The 21,617-nt window shown below is 37.7% G+C and overlaps 1 protein-coding gene across 1 annotated transcript in view; it reads right to left on the minus strand.

Annotated features, from left to right (window-relative positions):
* Positions 1-2,804: 2,804 nt before the first annotated feature.
* The window catches only part of LOC127659171 (amine oxidase [flavin-containing]), a 38,540-nt gene continuing 19,727 nt past the window's right edge, over positions 2,805-21,617 (minus strand). Inside the window, exons 3-15 of the mRNA XM_052148844.1 lie at positions 21,020-21,157; positions 12,487-12,591; positions 11,271-11,362; positions 10,725-10,866; positions 8,211-8,360; positions 6,007-6,166; positions 5,765-5,861; positions 5,608-5,661; positions 5,433-5,490; positions 5,060-5,157; positions 4,816-4,927; positions 3,895-3,957; positions 2,805-3,769 (exon numbers count right to left, since the gene is read on the minus strand). Of these exons, the coding sequence (XP_052004804.1) occupies positions 3,614-3,769; positions 3,895-3,957; positions 4,816-4,927; positions 5,060-5,157; positions 5,433-5,490; positions 5,608-5,661; positions 5,765-5,861; positions 6,007-6,166; positions 8,211-8,360; positions 10,725-10,866; positions 11,271-11,362; positions 12,487-12,591; positions 21,020-21,157 (1,425 nt within the window). The 3' untranslated portion in view covers positions 2,805-3,613. The remainder of the gene's footprint in view (positions 3,770-3,894; positions 3,958-4,815; positions 4,928-5,059; positions 5,158-5,432; positions 5,491-5,607; positions 5,662-5,764; positions 5,862-6,006; positions 6,167-8,210; positions 8,361-10,724; positions 10,867-11,270; positions 11,363-12,486; positions 12,592-21,019; positions 21,158-21,617) is intronic.

A 21,617-nucleotide genomic window follows, 5' to 3' on the forward strand; every position in this document is an offset into this window, starting at 1 on the left:
GTTTGAAGTAGTCTGGCCATTCTCTATTGACCTCTCTCATCAACTAGGCATTTCCATCCACAGAACTGCCGCTCACTGGACGTTTTTTGTTTTTGGCACCATTCTGAATGACAGAAATACTCAAACCAGCCTGTCTGGCAACAACAATCATGCCAAGGTCCAAATCACTGGGATACAATTTTTTCCCCATTCTGATAGTTGATGTGAGCATTAACTGAATCTCCTGACCCATATCTGCATGATTTAATGCACTGCATCCACACAATTGGCTGATTAGATAATTGCATGGATGTTTGTTGGTGCCAGATGGGCTGGTTTGAGTAACTGCTGATCTCCTGGGATTTTCACACACAACATTCTCTAGAATTTACTCCGAATGGTGCCAAAAACAAAAAAACATCCAGTGAGGGGCAGTTCTGTGGACGGAAATGTTTTGTTGATGAGAGAGGTCAATAGAGAATGGCCAGACTGGTTTGAACAGACAAAGTCTACGGTAACTCTGTACTCTGTACAATTGTGGTGAAAAGAATAGCATCTCAGAATGTTATTCTGAGATGCGGGTTGGTGCTGTTTTGGTGGCACGAGGGGGACCGAACAATATTAGGCAGGTAGTTTTAATATTGTGACTGATCGGTGTGTTAGATGCATCTATAGGAGGTCAGTGAATGTTGATGCTGACTACCACCCCTGGAGTCTCGAGTTCGAATCCAGGGTGTGCTGAGTGACTCCAGCAAGGTCTCCCAAGCAACCAAATTGGCCCGATTGCTAGGGAGGGTAGAGTGACATGGGGTAACCTCCTCATGGTTGCGATTAAGTGGTTCTCAATGGGGCACGTGGTAAGTTGTGCACGGATCACGGAGTCACATGAGCCTCCACATGCTGCAAGTCTCCGCAGTGTCATGCACTGCGAGCCACATGATAACATGCGCAGATTGACTATCTCCGAAGCGGAGGCAACTGAGACTTGTGCTCTGCCACCCGGATTGAATGAGGATGGAAAGTAACAATATTTGAAAATCTTTTTTTGTTTTTTGTGCAAAATATAACATTAGTGAACCTCAATGAACAAAAAATAAAAAAGGCATTTCATGACCTCTTCAATACAGGTCAGTACAATGTATGCTGAGGCTAAACACAACTAGATAGGCCCAATGTAAGGGAATATTTAATGTTATAAAACAAATCAGAGAATTCAACAGAGGAATTAATTCACTAAAAGAGCCATTTTGTTTTCACATTTTAAATATCTGGGACTTTTAAAATATTGCTAAATACCATTAGAGGAACTTGTATCACCCACTCCTTGCAAAGAATCCCAACACTAGAAACGTAGTCAAGGTTTTATTTTAACAAAGTTCCTGATTATTCCAGTCTGACTTGTTTACGGGGAAATCTGTACTTTGCTAATAATCAGTTAATTGCTCGTACAGTACAATAATGATTTACCTATACATTTCTATAGCTCTCTTTTTCTCTTGCAAGGACAAAGTCCAATATGATAAAAATTCACCATCTTGCATTTCCATGCATTGCAAGGAAATCTAAATCAGTGGTCAAGGGAAGCTACACCCTGCTGTGGATGAAAACAGTTCTCTTTTCTGCCATCTTCCCTTGAGGACATCATGGTGATCAAGAAGCTTATCAAGTCTTTAAAGGGCAGCATTTTGATGAGAATACTGTATACACACAACAAAAACATGCATAGGCAGGGACTGGTGGTAAGTCACACATTTTTATTATCAGCTTAGTCTGTGAATTTGTACAACGAGATCAAACGATGCAATTACAGGACTTGATCATTGGACATAGTTCAAACACAACATTAGACAAAGGGGCCTGGGGGCTAGGCAAACAAGGGCAGAAAATGACAGCTCTGTACTCTGGGACTGGCATAAAGGGTTATGTTATGGAGTTAGAAAAAGCATTGGCAACAGAGACAATTCACGAGCACACCAGTTAGAGGAGATAAAGCAACTACAGCACATCAGGACAACAATGACAAGAGTCACTACAACGTAACCAAGTTAACCAGACTCCAAAGAGGTGATTGAAATGACAGTTTTACAAAGACGTAGGTCACTAATAGTACGTAGAATGGCTAACAGTCAGAAGTGGCATTGCCTCGGATTCGGTCACCCCTGGTCCATCAGTGACTACTTCAGGAAAGGATAATGTCAGAGGAAGTTCTCAAGGTATGCTGATGGCCAGTGCAGCAAGATGTTGAATATCGAACCAATGCAGACTTACAGTATCTTTCCAGATCTCAGACCAGAAATCCTGGTCAAAAACCCTAAAACAGCCAGTGACTTACCCTGGGACATTGTGCAAGACTGGAGGATCTCACTAGCACAGAGGCACTTGAGAAATGACAAAAACTATTAACAGATTAAAGGCACCACAAACAACAGTTAAAAAGACTCTCTGGAACATCAAAATCTACGCACTTTAGGTTCACACATAATAAAATGTTTTCAAATCTGTCAGTCTGGTGTCTTTTAAGATTGCATCTCCCACTTTTCATTTAATCACATTTTAGACAATGAAATTGGTCTACCATAGTGGCTATTCTTGGCAAGTCACAGATACGTTAAACCATCTATAAATCACAAAAGTATTTTTTGGGAAACCAAATATATCAAATAGTTTTTATTTATTTTTATTCTTGGAGTAGAACCAAGTAATAAAATGAAGCTTTATGTTGTTAAACAATGGATAATTGACAATAATTCACTTTACATCATGCTTAGAAGCTTGTGTCAAAAAGAACAAATACATATATCAAGTATACACTTGTCTTTGTTACAAAAAAAAAAAAAAAAAACTCTGATCTGTAAGAGTACATTCAAATGCTTCCATATGCTTCGATCAGAAACAATTATGCACAGCAGCCATTAGAAATTACATTAAACACTGGAATATCATTCAAATTAGACAAGACACTCTATGACTCTACTTCAATATGACTGTAGACTTCACTTCATCATTGTGCCAGTCACCGGTCTGTACTAAATCACTTAACACCATCATGGCATGTTATAAAAAATGTTATGAACAGGCTCTGCTTCTCTCATAAAAGATAGTGAATTGTGCTGAAGCAAACACAGCTTCTGTGTTATGTTGTATAGAAGATGTTGTCTGTCACATAATACAATAAAATGCATTTTTCAATGCTAACCTAATGCTTCTAATTTCTGTAATGCTATTTTCTCTATTTTTGAAGGTTAATTAAGAGAACGAGTTCCTGAGAACAGCACCTGAAATTAGCAGAGGTAATCAATAAGACTGATGAGACACACACACACACACACACACACACACACACACGTTAGTGTCGCTCTTTCAGTTCTTTTCATACGTGTAGTCTGGGTACTTTGACAGGGCGATTCCCTTGTTAACAATTAGTACTCATTATCCCATATTAAATCACTTGGTTCATTTTTCACAATGACTGAGCAAATGTGTGACAACAATACATTTGTGTCAATTCCCATCAAAATAACTGCGCCACATAGCCAGGCAGTGTTATGGCCCGGATTAGATTCAAATTTTATTAGGTCGAATGCAACAATTACAAGGCCAGGTCATAGAGAATAGGCTGCAAGTGGGAGGGGCTTTAGCGCTGAGGGAGAAACCCCTTCTTGTAGGCTAACACTCCCGCTGCAGTGGCAAGAGTCAGGAAGGAGGACACACCCATAAACTTAAGGAATCCCCCAACGGATGGCAAGTTTCTTTCCCAGAATGTGGTGACAAACGGCCGGGCTGGGACATCCTGAGAACAGGGTTCAGAACAATGTTTAATCAAGTTTCAAAACAAAGGCTTAATTTGGTATTTAAGTTCACTTCACTTAAATAAATATATGTTTGTGATAATTCAACAGTGACTCAAATTCTTACCAATGATTCAGGCTCCGACTGCCAGATCTGACTTGCATGGAGTTTTCCCACTGCACATAAAATCTGGAAGAAAGCATATAGTATTTTGAGCTACATCCCTTGAGTTACAGATGATAATATCCCAAATCAGACATTAAGTTGCACAGAACAAACCCCCCCAAAAAGAATTGGTAACAGACGCTAATGTGCGCTATGCCTCATTCCAACTGGCCGGCATTTATGTGAAAGAAGCTCACACCTGAAAATCACTGTAACCTGGCCATGGCAGCATAAAGTTTTGGGAGCCCTGTTCTACGGCAAGCCTCAAGGGGATAAATACACATTCACACTTTCATAAGGAAAAGTTACTCCATGAATCGCTTCCAAAATCACTCCTGCACACCTGTTGTTATACAGGACATCAGAGAGTAAGAGAGAGTTGCCTTGTCTGTCACCCCTCCACCATTCTTAATCAAGTGTGTGATACCTCCATATGAAGAGAGCAAGGCCTACATGTGCGACACCCTCAGCCAAAATGTAGTTGATTGGAGTCTGCTAGTGTGGCACCAGCTTAAAAATGTTGGTAAGCCTGGGTTTTAGACTTTGGTTCTGCATAAATGAAAAGCTGTTTGCCATTGATATCACAATCCAACATGACTACATGTCTTGTTTCTATTGGTGTTCATGAGAATCAATAAGGGGCCTATGATCTTGAGACAAAACTAAACCTACGGGTTAGTTCACCTAAATATTTTTGTTTAAGTCACGATTCATTTTCATTGTATGAAAAAAGATGCAATAAAACGGAACATGAGGAAGAGGAAATCTAACAGAATTTTCCTTTTTGGGGTGAACGATCCCTTAAAGCAGTTTGAGCTGCTTGCAAGCTCTGTAATATGACATAAATCAGAAAAAATGTGAAATACTGAGATGTGCACCCACCTCTCTAGCTGCTCTCTCTCCTGCCTGTACGGCACCCTCCATGTAACCGCTCCATTCAGTGGCCGTCTCAGTGCCTGCAAAGTACAGCCTGCCAACCGGCTCTCGCAAGACCCTGCAACAGAGACAAATTAGCATACATTCTCATGTCAGTTTTCTCAAAATGAGCCAGGTAGAACATTTTTCAGACTACTACCATGCCATGCTACTGTACAACCAGGCATGCCTTATCCAGAAGTACACTAACCTGCCAAATTGTGTCATGATGCCAGGGGGGAAGTAAGCTGTGTAGCAGCCACCAGAGTACTCTTCCTCACACCAGTTTTTCTCCTCATAGTGCACAGGCTGAAGAAGATACCCCCATAAAATTAAGAATTTGCTAAATTGTCTTTGTATAATAATCATGTGCAATCACAGTTATAAATGAATACATAAATACTGTAATACAAACACAGGAAGTAATTGCTAAGATATTGCATTCAATTAGTGATTAGTTAAAATAGTTATATAAAACAATACTTCTGCTTGAGAATATTTACATACAAAACACTTATTGCAGTTTATTTTGTATAAAATGCTTTAGAAAAGTGCACTAAAAATATATCAAATATAAAACTCACATGTAGCGCTTCCTCTGAGCCGAGCACACGAGAATAAATCTCACAGATCCTTTTCTTTCTGAAATTGTTCACAACATTCTGGTAAGAGTAATCGTTCATTGCCAACTATGCACAACATCACCATCTCACCCAAAGTATAGTCAGATATTTTATATGAAATTGAAGAAATGACTACCTCTCCTCTTTCGTCAGGCCCGCTAGTCTCCTGGATTTTCGTGCCAGAATGAAACTAAAAGAAAAGGAGCCAGCTCACTGCTTTGTCACCCCCTTATTGCTCCAAGTAGTTTTTGGATTATTTCCATCCAACAATAAAAAAACTACTTCTAATTTACCCCATTATAGCAGGCACAGTCCCATCAGGCTTCGTGTCATCAAGTGTGAGACCAATAGGTGCTTCCTCTTCTTCAATTACCATGCTGCCACAATATCCTGCAAAAACCCCCAACATATAGGCCTATAATGTGAAGCCAATGCAATGCTGTACCATGTATACTATAAGTATGCATACAACACAGTTCTGCATCATTACACTGCCATGTAACCAGTAATTAATGGAAGATGGACATGTACAAACCCTTCTTCCTCCAGAAGTTCTCTCTGTAGTACACCATGCATTTGATGACTGAACCCATGGGCACTCTATGAATGAGCTGATTCCTAAGAGGAGGCATTTCAGGGCTGAAGTGGATCTTTAAATTCAGCCCTGGTGGTATGGCAAGTATGACATATTTGGCCTAAAAGAACAGAGGAAGGCAGTAAGTAAAAACCATTCACACAACCAGCACTATTTTTAATACTTTTTTAAATGTAATATTCTCATATAATGCTTATTTTACTACATTAAAGGAATAGTTCACACAAAAATAAATTCTCTCATCATTTACTCACTTATGCCATCCCAGATGTGTATAAAACTAATTAAGATTTTTAGATGAATATTTCAGCTCTGTAGGTCCATACCATGCAAGTGAATGGGTGCCAAAATGTCGACACTCCAAAAACAAAATAAAGGCAGCATAAGTTATCCATATGATTCCAGTGGTTTAATCCATATCTTCTGAAGTGATATTATAGGTGTGGGTGAGAAACTGGTCAATATTTAAATATAATTTTTGCTTGACATTTTTCTTCCTGCCCAGTAGGGGGCATATGCATGAAGAATGTGAATCAACAAAAACACAAGATAAAAGGTTAGACTGAGCAGGGAGGGAAAAATCCATCAAATCGCTTCTGTTTTCATATGATGCTGACATTTATGAAAATTTCAGCACCCATTCACTTGCATTGTAAACACCAAGAGAGCTAAGAATTTCTTCTAAATATCTAAATTTGTGTTCTACTGAAGAAAGAAAGGGTCACACACATCTGGGATGGCACAAGAATGAGTACATGAGAGAATTTTCATTTTTGTCTCAACTATTCCTTTAAAATTATAAATTTAACACATTACAAAAAGTTGGACATTGCAGATGTAATGAAATGGTGTTTCTATGTATGATAAACTTAAGATTTAGAAGGACACATAGTTGTTCCAGTGTCCCCCCACGGTTCCTCCCCTGAGGGTTAAGCAGCTCTATAGTAGCTTTTAATAAGCTTCAACACAGTAAAGAGGATGTGGCCAGGACAGGTGAGATGATGTCCAGCTTAATGCTAACAATCCACCAAGCTTACACACACATATACATTGTGATACATACGGTATGTAAAAGTGGGACTTCTGTCATTCAAATTAGTTTTAGTAGAGAGGTTACATTTTGCAAACTCAGAGGGAGCTTCATCTTCAATTAATCTTCATAATGACCTCACAGGCTATGTTCGGAATAGCATAGCATAATACTATTTATACTAACTATTTCTGCAGTATGTATATTGTATGTAGTATGAAAATTTACTGCACATGACCAAATTACTGCATGGGATACTGTATCCAAGACGACAATGCATTCAACATGTCCTTAAACTTCCATGTGCAGAAAGAACTGGGAAAAAAAAAAATCAATCTTTCTTCGCTCATTATTTAATCAGACAAAGTTTACTTGATTTTAAAAATAACCTTTTTTTAATTCCTAGATGACACAAATTTTGTTTCATATATATTTTTTAGACAGAATACAGTATATGCTGCTTAGTAGCCTATGTAGTATGCAATACACTTATTCCATTATGAACATACTTTATCTGTATGGTTAACACATATAGGCTAATTAACGCATGTACTGTGTGTTTACACGTGCAGTCATAATCGAGCAACAGCAAGTTTTTGTTGACAACACTTAATGGGATAATATACCTCAACCTCGTTTGTATTGTTCAAATTACAGGTTAAATACACTGTTACGCATCACATCTGTCTTTTTGAATTATGCGCACAACACCTAGGCTAGTTGTGGTCCGATTAATGTGTATACTGTACATGCTGAATGAAGCTGAGCAACAATCAAATTATAGGGTTGTTAGTCCAACTTTACAAAAATCACATTGCTCTGGTTTCAGTCTGACTAAAGTGTTTACATACAGTTTTATAAAAAGACTAATTCTGATGAAAACCAAACTTTTAATGTAAACATACTGACTGTGCAAATAATCTAGAGCAGAACGATATGTGTTGACTGATACTCCTTGGGGAAGTTCATGTTCAGTGGCACACAAAAAAAATAAAGGACAGAATTTGTTTAATATATTATAGAGAAGACTTTGTTCTCTATAAGTTTGATTTTTGGATATTTGCATTGCCACTCATCTTGTGAAGTGTAGAGACAGCTTTGTGCACCTACTAACCTTGTATATCTCCTCATTGAGTGTCTTGACCACCACCAGGTCTCCAGTCTGGTCAATGCTGTAGACTGCTCTCTCCAACTTCACACAGTCACCAAGTTCTCTCGCCATTCCCTCACTGATTTGACTGGAGCCTCCGGCAAACTTGCGCTCCTGTCATACGGGGCAACATGAATGCATAATACTTAATACTTTTACTCTGCATCGGTAGTTTATTGATTAGTTACATCACATTAGTAGGCATGATCAGTTTAAATGTTCATTTTTGACCTTTTGTTACAGTATAGAAATTATTCTGTTCCAATGACTGTGATTAAGAACCATAGAGTTTGAGAGTTGGGAGTACTATTTATATGCAATTCATGTGTTCACCAACAGGTGTCTATGTCTCACAGAGATAGAATGATGACTGAGTTGTATAATACCTTAAGACATGTTGGGAATATTAAACATGGAAATTACATTAAACAGTTGGATACACCATAGCAGTTTAGTGACAGTGCCATAACTAATATGAACTCATGACCCAGATATTGTGGCTTGCAACCATTTTGGGATGTTACGGAATCAGTTTGTCACAGGAAAGAACACTCTTTAAGTAATTTCTTGCAATCTAAAGTCAACTTACTCAAGAAAAAAAAAACTTTGTTCACAAAAAAATAATGTATGAATATTTACAAACAATCACGTTTATAAGGGGTAGTAATTTACAGCTGTGACAGCCGACTGACTAAACATTTCTGTAAATAATTACGGTGTTGAATTACAATTAATGAGATTTGATACTATTGCAGCATAGGAGGGGAATAATTTCAGTGAATAACTTAAAAAGAATAGTTCACCCAAAAGTGAAAATTCTTTCATTTACTCACCCTCATGCTGTCACAGATGTGTTTGACTTACTTTCTTCTGCAGAACACAAACAAGATTTTTAGAAGAATCTCAGATTTGTAGGTGCATACATTACAAATTAATGGTGACCAAAATGTTTAAGCTCCAAAAAGCACAAAGGCAGCATCAAATTAATCTATACAACTTGAGTGGTTTAATCCATGTCTTCTAGAGTGATTAACGGATGTCTTATGGATTAACTTCATGCTGCCTATGTGCTTTTTAAAGCTTCACATATTTGGTCACCATTTACTTGCATTGTTTGCACCTCCAGAGCTGAGATACTCTTCAAAAAACTTCATTTGTGTTCTTCAGAAGAAAGTCATACACATCTGGGATGGCATGAGGGTGAGTAATTGATGAGGGAATTTTCATTTTTAGGTGAACTATTCCATAAACTTTGTTTCTTTCACAAAACTATCATTTACCTTTAAAAGACTTGGAAAAGAGCAGCAAAAACAATTTTTAAAAACATTTATTTTGTCCCACAAAATGAAGTCAAACGGGGTTGGAACAACATGAGTAAATTAGAGAATTTTCATTTATAAGTGAACTATCCCTTTAACCCAATGTATTCCTTTCCTCTGAATTCATGGCAGTAAAACATTTTGCTTTCTTCCACAGAAAGTCTGTTCTTTGCCTTTACTAAAAGACCTATTTTGAGAGCTGTGGTTAACTAAATTAGGGGTACAGATTGGACCGTGACAATGACTATTGGACAGGGATATTTGATCAAACAGCTAGAGTTCTCACAAACGCTTGCTTCCCGGGGCTGCCAAAGGTTTCAGAAAGATTATGGTATATAGATGCTAAAATCTCTCTCACTCTCAGATGTTGATGATACTGTAAACACACAAATGGTGAACACTGTGAAAAAGCCAATAAGACATGCACACACACTGCTTTGCAAATGCGAATGTGGACATGCTGTGGAGCCGTTCATTTGTCAGCGTGCAGCTTTTGGCGTAAGCTCCGTGTAATTAAGTCTCCTCTTCATCAGAGAAATAACCAACCAAGATCATGCCCGATACTGTGTCTAAACATTACATGACAGTTCAGCTTCATCTATCAGCTTCATCTATAATTTAATTTTAATATGTGTTTGATAATACAATGTATTATCAAGCTATTTGTTCAGTTAATGTGATTTGCTTTAATTTATGTGAATGTTTGAACAGGGGAATAGTCAGTGTACATAAGGCCCATAGAGCCCCAAGGCAGAAATCTGTGCCATATATTTTAATGGAGGAAAGATCGGTGGATTGGACAGTAGGTTGTGGATAGGGAGAGTTCTCATACGGGCAGGACTTAAAATTTGAAATGTAAAAATGTATGTCATTTAGTGCCAAGCGGTAGGAAGTAGTGCATGTGCAGTTAAATTCTGATGCAACACATTAAGTTTGCCGTTTATAATCTTGTTCTTGGCATTAGCACTTTTAAATATCCTAAATATACTGTACAGTTTCGAGGTTGGTCATATTTAGGCAAGTTCAATGTTTTGTAGTAGTTTGAGCGGTGACCAGCTAAGATCTACGATTTTTCCCTTTTTTGTAACACACCAGCTGCTATGAATCATCTAAAAAGTGACAACAATTGTACAGTATCATGAGTTCTGGACATTCTCACCTGGCCTCCATTGGTGGTGGAAAAGATTCTCATAGTGCCACCACACTGCTTGACGTACCAGAGGAACCACAAAGCAGACACCTCATGGGGCTCAGAGGTCACATTCACATTGACGAAGAGTGTGGCAAAATGGCGTGCAGCCCTGTTAGAAACACGGGATACACAATCAACAGCCAATATGCCATCAACAATGCTTCATTTTAACCCTCCAGGAAACTGCACCCATTCATGACCCTAACGGTCATTTCTAACTCACCTTGAAAACCATAAATTCATAGATTTACAAAAACTATTCAAAATTTACAATCCTAATAGATCACAAGGTGACTGGCTCTTCAATTATGGATTAATCTGTGAACCTAAGGGGTCAATTATGATATTTTTTTTATTGTTATTTCTAGTATACATTTTAAACTGAAATTTTAAGCTTTCATTGCGTTTGTTTAGATGGTCATGGTCTATAAGTAACAAAATCTGGTTCCAATACTGAAAACATGGTAACGGGTCAAAAATGACCTCAACCTTCTTGAAGTTATGTCTCTGTACCTGGTCCAACAAATCTTGTCAAAAAGCTGCTGCATGGTCATCTTGTCCAACTCTTCTGCATGAGGGGCCCTCCATGGAGCATCCACTGGGATCTGAAGTGCAATACAGATATTATCAGGCACTTTATCCATTTATTGACATTAAAATCTTAGCATTAACCCTTAAATGCATGGGTGTTTCACCAAACATAACAAACTCGGGTCTTTTGCAACTTGGCATGTGAATCTATAACAAATGGATCTACAAAACGCCCATAGTCACATTTTCAAAACATTTTGAAAATAGAATAGAATATATTCCAATATATTTTGGTATTTGTATTTTCTATATCAAAGAGATGATGCAACAAATAAAAGAACAGGATTCATTACTTCCTCACTGAAAGAAGCAACTGGCTGTCAAACACATCTTAAGCTACACATAACCCACCCATATATCTTTTTCTTAATAGACGCTATTTGGGTGCACTTTTTCAGTAGTGGAACCAAATGATAATACAGCCAAATCATACCGTTCATGTGTTACACTTGCTATAGTTTACTTCCATGTTGCTTCTTTTTCAGATAGCAATGTCAAATGTAAAATCACTGAAACATCAGCACTACCTTGAGTTAAAAATACCATGTATAGTACTGTGTGTTTGTGTACACACATATGGAATATTGATAATTCGCCATCATAAATCAGGCGAACACATTTTTCAACACAGAAAATCAACATGATATAGTAGTCATTTGAATTAATATAGTATTCACTTGTCTTGTTATAAATAAATACATATCCTGTTATAGTAAACTTACATAGACATGAAATAATCATATTTTTTTTATAAATTAATGGAAGTGAAAAAAACAACACTATTACATATCTCTTGTCTTTCATAAACCTATACACTTTTGCTAAATAAGCAGTTATAAAAATATATGTTTTGATATTTAACCAATTTTTTTACACTATTCAGAAGAGAAAGGCCAAGGAACACTAAAGTGTGGGCCTAACTCAAAAAGTGGATGAGGTACATGGGGTAGAATGAGGTCCCAGGCCACTAAAGCCACAAAGTTTGCATTGAATTGTTATTATCCATCTAAAAAAGGTGTAAACTATATCTACTGTACGTTTTAAATACTGTTAAATTATTCTAAAATGAATCAATGTTTGTGTTTGTTTGGTCAGTATATTTTCCTGATTCACTTAAATATGGGATATGTGCCTGTACCTCCATTCCCATCTTGTCCATTGTCCTCCAGAGGTTGTTGTAGTCCAGGTAAGCAAAAGGGTTCCACATAGGAGGGAAAGGCCCTTTGAATGGATATGATTTCCCCTAGAAAACATAAACTGGTCTATGAGAAATGTTCCAACTGCTTCACCACCAATTATAGAAAATTGTATTTATAATTTGTGTCAATGTTGATGTAATTTCTTAATAAGATCCATCATGACCTCATTATCATTAGAAGTGTAACCACTCTGGAATGGAAAACGTTTTTCACTGCCTAAAATATATGTAACAAAATTTTCTCTTGGCTTGGAATCAAATCAGTTAAAGGAGTGCCTTAAAGTGCCTCTAAAACCAAGACATCAGAAACAATTAGAACTTTTCAAATGTGCGCTCTAGGTCCACGTGGTGGCGTAGTGACTCACCTCAATCCGGGTGGCAGAGGACAAATCTCAGTTGCCTCCACGCTTAAAACAGTCAATCTGCGCATCTTATCACGTTGCTTGTTGAGCAAGTTACCGCGGAGACTTTGCGTGTGTGGAGGCTTCACGCTATTCTCCGTGGCAACTCACCACGCACCCCTCTGAGAGCAAGAACCACGATAATTAGAACTTTTCCTTGTATGTGTAAGTATACTTGGCAATAAAGCTGATTCTGATTCTGATATAGTGACCATGAGAAGGTTAGCCCAACATAACTCTACCCACCCTAGCAATCGGGCCAATTGGTTGCTTAGGAAGCCTGACAGGAGTCACTCTGAATTCGAACTAGTGACTCAAGATTGTACGATTTTCTAATAAAAACGTGATCTCCATTAAGAGCAGGACAGATATATATACCCTTTGCTAATTTTGAGGGTTGAAGTGGAACAGAATGATGACGGAAGCATTATAAAATAACATAATGCTAATACAATAAACAAGTAAATTCATAATTACAGATAATGACAAGGAGTCTTTGGCAGCCAGCAGCTAAATGACACAAGCGGTTCACACATCGCCCGTTTCCCCACAGTTGTGGAAACGCTTAGTCAGTATGACAATCTCTGTGGCTGCCCAAAAGGGTAACTACAGTATATGCAGACATTACATCATACCTGGATTACCCTGTTGTTACGGGGCTCTTAAATGAGCACAGTTGGGCTGATTGATTAATGTTTAACTACAGATCAAGGGCTATGTGCTACACTTTAAACTGCTATTCAACCGTTCATGAAAAAGGACGGTTGTGATAGGTCTATAGAACAGGGTCGAGCATATTAAAGGTTATTGTGGCATTGAATGAAACAATCTTGTCAGAATTGCTGACAAACTCAAAGACCTGTGACCTAAAAGTATTCTCATGTACCTCTGAGTTTGAGGTCCAATGTTTCACTTGCCATTTGTCATGTCACAATGATTAGTGCATTTTCAGCACACAGTTTTGGAACACCCTGTCATTTTATTGCTCACAAAAAAAAAAAAAAAACGAGACGAGCGATACAAGATGAAAGTGGTTTTCGTGTAGAACTTTAATGCACTTAGTTGGACAGATAAATGAGCGAACACTAATTCAAATGGAAAACCACCGTAAAATGACGGTCATCAATGTCAGCTGGAGCTGTAGGTCTTACTGTTATGGATTCTGTGACCAGAGGCTGGGTAAAAGAAATCCCATATGTATAATGTTTTTCTAACATTTATGTTCCTTGACATTACAATTATTGTGATCTGAAGCTATGACTTTAAGACTTGGAATATAATGCACGGGTTGCATGGACCACTTACATGTTATATTTTATATATTATAATACTTTCATGATGCTTTTTATGTCATTTTGGAGCATGACAGACCCAGCCCTCATTCACTTTCATTATATGGATAAGAGTGACAAGAAAAATCTTCCCAAATTCTCCTTGTGTGTTCTACAGAAGAAAGTCATATGTTTGGAAAGACATGATGGTGAATAAATATGAGAATTTCATATTGGCATATATACGGCCAATACTTCAAAAGGTCTGAGTAACACTACATGTTTAGCTAACTAAGGGACCATGACATTTCCATATGCGAGACTGCCAGACCAACGCAATAATGGACATTGGATAGCTCCGCATCCAGTAACAGGTCTGTTCCCATGGTGACAGAAGTGAGGTGAAGAGTAAGGCTCTGCAGCTAACAATAACCTCATGTCACATTGCTTTGTATCTGCACTGCTGCCCATCATGCCAATCTCTGTTACAAATAACGAGACCATATCATTTCCAGCACAAATATATTATCTTCTAAAGCAACCTTCTGTTGTCCTAGGTTTGTAAAGTATGAATTGCTTATAATGGCATATGATCGCTCAAAATGATTATCACTTTATTGCACACAGTTTTTACATACATGTTATAGCAAAACACCAGTTTTTAGTTATAGAACAACTTTGCTCAACTATTCAATCATTATCATAATGATACGCTAAGGCAAGGCCAGTTGCACAAAATGCTCATAGACGGATGCAGAGGAAACTGGGTCTGGCCTTTAGGATTACAGCTATAGAAAAGCTGATTACATCAGCGCCTTGGCTGCATGCTCACCTTAATTACAAAATAGCCTGCTCATTGTAAGGCCCTTTATTGGCTAATACTGTCTCCCTGCCACTAAATAATTACTGAGTAACAGGTGATCCTATAAAAGCAGTTGTAAAACTTTCACCCAATCATGTGCAGATGCAGATGTGAATGGCTGTGAGAGACCTCTAAATCAAACTAAACTTTCATAATACTACAGTACACATAAAAATGGAAACGGCTGAAAGCAGAAAATATCCGGCACGGATTCTTGAGATAAGGGACAAAACATTTTTTAAAGTTTTTATTTTTTTAATACTAAATTAATTTGAAATTGATATATTTGTAGACAAAGGTCTAAGGTAATGAACGATGTAAAGGCTTCCAAGTTTAGAGCAAGCATTTAAAAAAATTCTAATGAAATTATTTTTAAATATAAGCAAAAAATGCCTCAACACATTTAGTTTAGATTTAACTTTTCCAGTATTTTTATTGTTATGAATTTCTTGATTTCTAAAATAGAGATGACTTCTGTACATTATCTCAAGTATCCGTGCCCGATACCATTCTGGATGAACTCAAACGTCAATCACTTGTCACTCTCAATAAATTACAAACACTGATAATTTCCCTTCAACAAGCATCAAACATGTCTGAGCATGTATGTAGTGTGGTATTAAAGCAAGGTTTTGCTACTGGAATCTTGCTACTACATATCAAAAAGGCATGTGTATAGTTCTTTAGAATGAACTATCATATTTATATGCAATGAAAGAATTAATTAAATGAAAGAATGGATAAATGAATATGCATTACCCTCTCAAAAGACACTTTGCCAAAAGACAAAACTATGTTCCATAATTTCTCATTGACCAGTTTCAGACACGTGATGCTTCACTGCTGAATGATGGTAGACGAGAGGAGTGTTGAGTGTTCACCATTAAATATGCATGAGATCTAATAGCTTTACTAATACGGACATTTGTTAAATGATCAACGGTGAATCAAATTCTCTATAGCTTGTAAGCACAGCAAAAAAGGCATGTTATTTGTCCAAGCGCTCCGACATTATCAGAATGTGGTCATGACTGCCAAACCTCAACAAAGATCATGATAATCAATTTTGTTGTTCCATCAAAATGTGGCGCTGATTAATTGTGCGGACAACCAGTCACAATTAGCTAGAAAATTACACAGGCTTTTCAATATGTAGGTTGAAAACAAACAAAAACAAACCACTCTGACCCATCATTTGCTAAGCTCAACAGGAAAAACACGTCTGTGTTTTTGCCGACTGAAGCAGCCTGGTTATGAAATGAGAGGGAAACGCCCGTTTGAGCCAGACACCAAGGTGTGAGGAAACGTGAGAGAGACAGACTGAGTGTCTCACAATCCTGATAGTGACAGACTTTTGATGAGGAGTGCTGCTATGGTAACCCACAGGGATGCCACGATCAGGAGATAATGGCACGAGGAGAGAGGGTACAGCTCCTTCAGTGCACATTGAACATACACACATTGAACATGGAGTGGTGGTGGTGTAGTGGTCCAAGCACATAACTGGTAATCAGAAGGATGCTGGTTTGAGCCCCACAGCCACCACCATTGTGTCCTTGAGCAAGGCACTTAACTCCAGGTTGCTCCAGGGGGATTGTCCCTGTAATAAGTGTTCTGTAAGTCGCTTTGGATAAATGCGTCTGCCAAATGCATAAATGTAAACGTAAATGTACACGCATCATATATATCATTCATTAATGACACATAGGCACTCACATTTATTCTCTTTACAACACATACAAAAAGCAGCCTATAGTATACAAATAATATAAATCTTGGTTGAAATGATAAACAATATAAAGATCTCTCAAAATTAGATTGTCTGCCGTTGGTTATGGGCTTGGCACTGAAATGGGCCATGGCAAGGTACTGTATTTCTGCTTGTGAACACAACAATGTTGTTTTGGGCTCACACAAATAGACCAATGTTTTGTTAGCACCACAGAGCCATAGTGGCTTTTGTTTTGGGGGAAATTAATCTACAAAGGGCTTACTGCATTAAGCTGGGATAGGAAAAAAGCTTTTTAACATTGTAACAATTAGACATTTCAGTTTGTAAATTGGTATCATCCTGCCTCTGAATATCACCTCTCCTATCGACATCTGGAACCATGCTGATCAATTCCTAAAAAAATGAAGCATATCAGATGTGTGTGATATGCACATCTCCTTCCTGGCTTCATGTTCTACTAACTCTTTGTATTAATGCCTTAGGGTATTCTAAAAAGTACTGTTAGGGGGAGGGAGTCACCTGACGGCATGCAAGGTTCGGTGGTGTGAACGGTGAGTTCTGCGCACTTTGCTAGTTGATACTTTGTCATAAACCGGTGAAATTCTATACACCCTGATCCATAACTATTCTAGAAAGACAATGTCAAAGAATTCAATTCGGCAACAATTGTTGAATGTGTCGGCAATGTTGACGAAGGTCATTGCGGACTTGGAGGGTCTTGCTGAAATACGTCGACCGATCACAGCCATGGAGACTTAATTAACTGAAGTGGTTAAGAGTGGGGGATGTCGAGAAACGGATGGATTATCTGGAGTCATTGGAGAGGGAATTAGATGCTTATCCGCTAGCGACCAGGGTGGATTTGGAGCACTTCTGGGAGAAGATGGAGGATTTGGAGAATTGTAACCGGTGGAATAAGTGGAATTCCTGAGGACGAAGGTGGTCAAGATATAGTGAAATTCCTAATCTATTGTTGATTGATCAATTGGAAACATCTTAGTCATAAGTTTAGAGATGTTGCCACATACAGAGAAGAAAAAGAAATCACATAGTTGGCGCTTTAATGTATCCCTTTTGCAAAATCCAGAATTCAAACAAATGTTTTTTACCATTCCCTCAGTGAAATCTGCTGGTGGTAAATATTGACCTTGGCCATTGATATTAATAATGCTTTTAAAGAATTCTCTCTTGATATCTATAGTTCCATATCGTCGTCTACTGAAGATATTAGAAACTTTGTGAAACCATGAGAACTCCCTAAACTGACAACGGAGCAAAAAAATTCTATTGATTCTGAGATAACCTTAGAGTTTGGTGAGGTAATTAAGGCTTTGCCTACAGGCAAGGCTCCGGGGCCATACGGCTTTGCCGCGGAATTTTTTTGCACTTATGATACAGAACTGGCTCCACTTTTGTTAAAAGTTTATACAGGATCATTAAATAATGGAAAGCTTCTGCCAACCATGACAAGCCATGATCAGTCTGATTCTTAAAAAGATCCAAGTGAGTAAGAGTTAGTCCAATTTCCCTGATCCAGCTAGACGTAAAAATATTGTCAAAAATTCTGGCTAACCGAATAAGTTATGACATCTTATAAATATCGATCAGGCGGCATTTATAAGGGGATGCAGCTCTTCTGATAACATTAGGCGTTTCATTATCATGTGGTCAGTGGTGAATGATCAGACTCTGGTCGCTACCATCTCAAGGCATTTGATTTAGCAGAATGGGATTATTTTAAGATTTTGGAAATATACACGTTCAGGAATAATTTTATTGGATGGATTAAGTTACTTTAGAGACACCTGGTAGCAGGGGTGCAAACACATGGATTAATTTCAGACTATTGTACTTAAAAATGGAGTTCTGACCAGTGTTATGATTGTTATTTTAAGGGGATATAAATCGGATGGAACGCCCTCATTACCGGAGTGATGTGCAGAGATGGGGAGGGTGGCAGCTTTCAAAGAGGTGTAAAGTAGATGGCTGGGGTTTTGGGATTTGTTTGATAGGAAATAGGGCAGTTAGTTAGTGTTTATGGGGGACTCTTGGGGAGGGGCTGTGGAGAGAGAAGTTTAGTTTTAAGTTTATGTATGATTATAATATTTTCTTTTTTGTGTGTGCGCGTATTCTTACATGTGACCACAGGTGTGTTTGTTGGGGGTCAGGGTGGGGTAATAGTGGGGGTTAAATGTTGATTCAAATATATATATATATATATATATATATATATATATATATATATATATATATATATATATATATATATATATATATATATATATATATATATATATATTTGAATTTGAATATATATATAGTGTTTTTCTTTGTTATATATCTACGTTTCAATAAAAAAAAAAATTTGTGAAAAAAAAAAAAAGGAAACAATAGACCAAAAAAAAAAAAAAAAAGCTGTTAGGGAAAAGTTGGCTTGACATTGACAGTGATTGCTCTAGTATAGCAGGATATTTTGTACATTTATACAACTGACTCCAGAACGAATGTGATATAATGAAACACTACTTCTCATTCATGTTTTTACATTAATGAGGTTTAGGACAGTGATTCCTAAATGGTGGATCGCTGTGGATGCTAGACGAAAACAAATAAATTGAAAAAAACCATATAATGAATATTAAGTAGTACTGCAAAAATAAGCAAATCAATTTTAGACAGAAAACACTTCCCATTTCTTTTATTGTTGATATCTTTGCTGTCCATCTAATCAATCTGTCAATTGGTTATATGTCTAATCCAATATTTGACACGGTTTGTTTCATGGGTAAATCATACTTCTGCAAATGTTTATGCAATTTACTATATTGCCAATTTTCTTAGTCAGTGTCATGCTTATAATAAATTTGTGTATGGTTGGACCTATGCAGTTCATGGTAATTTTAACATTTTATTTGAAAGTGCTTTAAAATGCTTGTTACTTTTGTATAATAAACATTGTGTTGTTTTTAGTTGCCACTTGATGACTAAAGTAGCGGACCATATCAACAGCCGTAAAAAGTAATAATTTAGCATTAACCAAATATTTACAGTGAAAATGCAGAGAATGTGGTATATGCTGTTATTCTGATGGACAGAGTTGGGGATTATGGGAAATGGGAAGCATGCCCCAGGGCCTTTTACCATGGCAACCAAAGTCAGGGTCCATCCTAACATAATCTACAATGTACAATGAACACTCCACTGCATACTCAGTATGACCTTTCTCTCAGTGCACACCATCTTTCACAGTATGTTTGAGCTGGTCTCCATCTCAGAAAACCTTTGATTTGAACTGCTCCATTATAATGACCTCATGTATTTTCTTTGTAATACATATGGCCACAGAAAGCGGTAAAGCTTACACGATAAAGAACATTTCTAAGAAACTGTGATTTATGCTAGTAATAGCAGGGCAGAGCAGATGAGATGCTGAATGTACGGCCAAATCCAATAAGGTCATGCAGCGTGCATGTGATAAGGGCAGTGATGCGTCTTCTCAAATTGGATATGGGGCAGAAGTGGGGGCTGCTGTCTTGAGTTCTGCCCTTCTTACCCACTCTGACCAGAAGAAACCATATTACAGGCTTCCTTTGGGCAGCGATTAGCATCTACATGCTCTAACACAGCACACTAATGTGGAGGGACTTGGTATTCAGGCCTCTTCAGCTGAAAGTGCGGTGACCTAGCTGACTCCGTGCGCATTAAGACATGAGTGGGCTTAAAAGGCTGTATTATCAGCTGACGCTCCGCCCCAAGGCCTTGATAAGAGCTAGGTTTTGGGGGCTGCTTTTTGCATAGTCCTTCACTGTGGTTTGGGGGAACGGCAACCATTAAAATGGCTCTCACACTTAATGACTTAACATGACCTTTCCATTTTGTTGAGATTGCTGTAAAAGGATTTTTAAGAAGAATTTAAATAGATCAATTTGCTAATTAATTTCTCGGATCGATTTGTGACTTAGTTCAACAGATATTTTTTAAAAGAACAATTCGCTCTAACTGGACATCACTATGGCTCATTGTACACAAAAACAATATCTAGCCGATTAAATATTTAATGCACAAACTGTGAGCAATAATCCTGATATGGCTAGCGCCTACTTACCTACTTTTCAGCAAATCAGTTACAACTACTGGGCAAATGTTATAAAATCTTATTAATAATCATTAACAAGGTTGATAATGTTTATAGTGTGCTGAGGCTTACCTTCACATAATGAACCAGAGACTCCTCTTCGTTGACTTTGTACGTATTTACCCCATACTGCTTGGCCAACCTCAGGATTCGGTTTTGAGTGGGCCCAACATACGCTCCTCCCAGATCCACCCATTTGGTCTCCTTATTCTGAGAGCACACCACATTTGTGTCAGGCTTGTAGTGTAATTTAAAGCCATGTCTTCTATAACTTTCTACAAGCAACAATGCGACCAAAAAAAAGTGTTAGACTATAGACCTTATTCACTGCAGTGCCATCTTTGAGTTTTGACAGGAATGACAACAAGGCTGTGACGGATAGATGTGCAGTCTCTTCAATGGGCTGTAACTTGACTCCACCCAGCCCCTTCAGCGGGTATCCTTATTCTCTTCAATGGGCTGTATTGCAGTTTAAAGTGTTTTTGGATCATTCCGTGGACAAAACATTGAAAAAATATCTTTCAAAGAACATTTAGTTGACAAAAAAAACGAATATATTCAGGAAAATAAGATGGGATCTAGGAGATCAATGCAGCCACACGTGCCATTGAAAAGACTAACGCTCACAGCCTTGTTTTCATTACAGTTAAAAATAAAAGATGCCGCTATT

This window comes from Xyrauchen texanus, chromosome 18 (assembly GCF_025860055.1).
Source record: "Xyrauchen texanus isolate HMW12.3.18 chromosome 18, RBS_HiC_50CHRs, whole genome shotgun sequence".
Classification (NCBI taxonomy): domain Eukaryota; kingdom Metazoa; phylum Chordata; class Actinopteri; order Cypriniformes; family Catostomidae; genus Xyrauchen; species Xyrauchen texanus.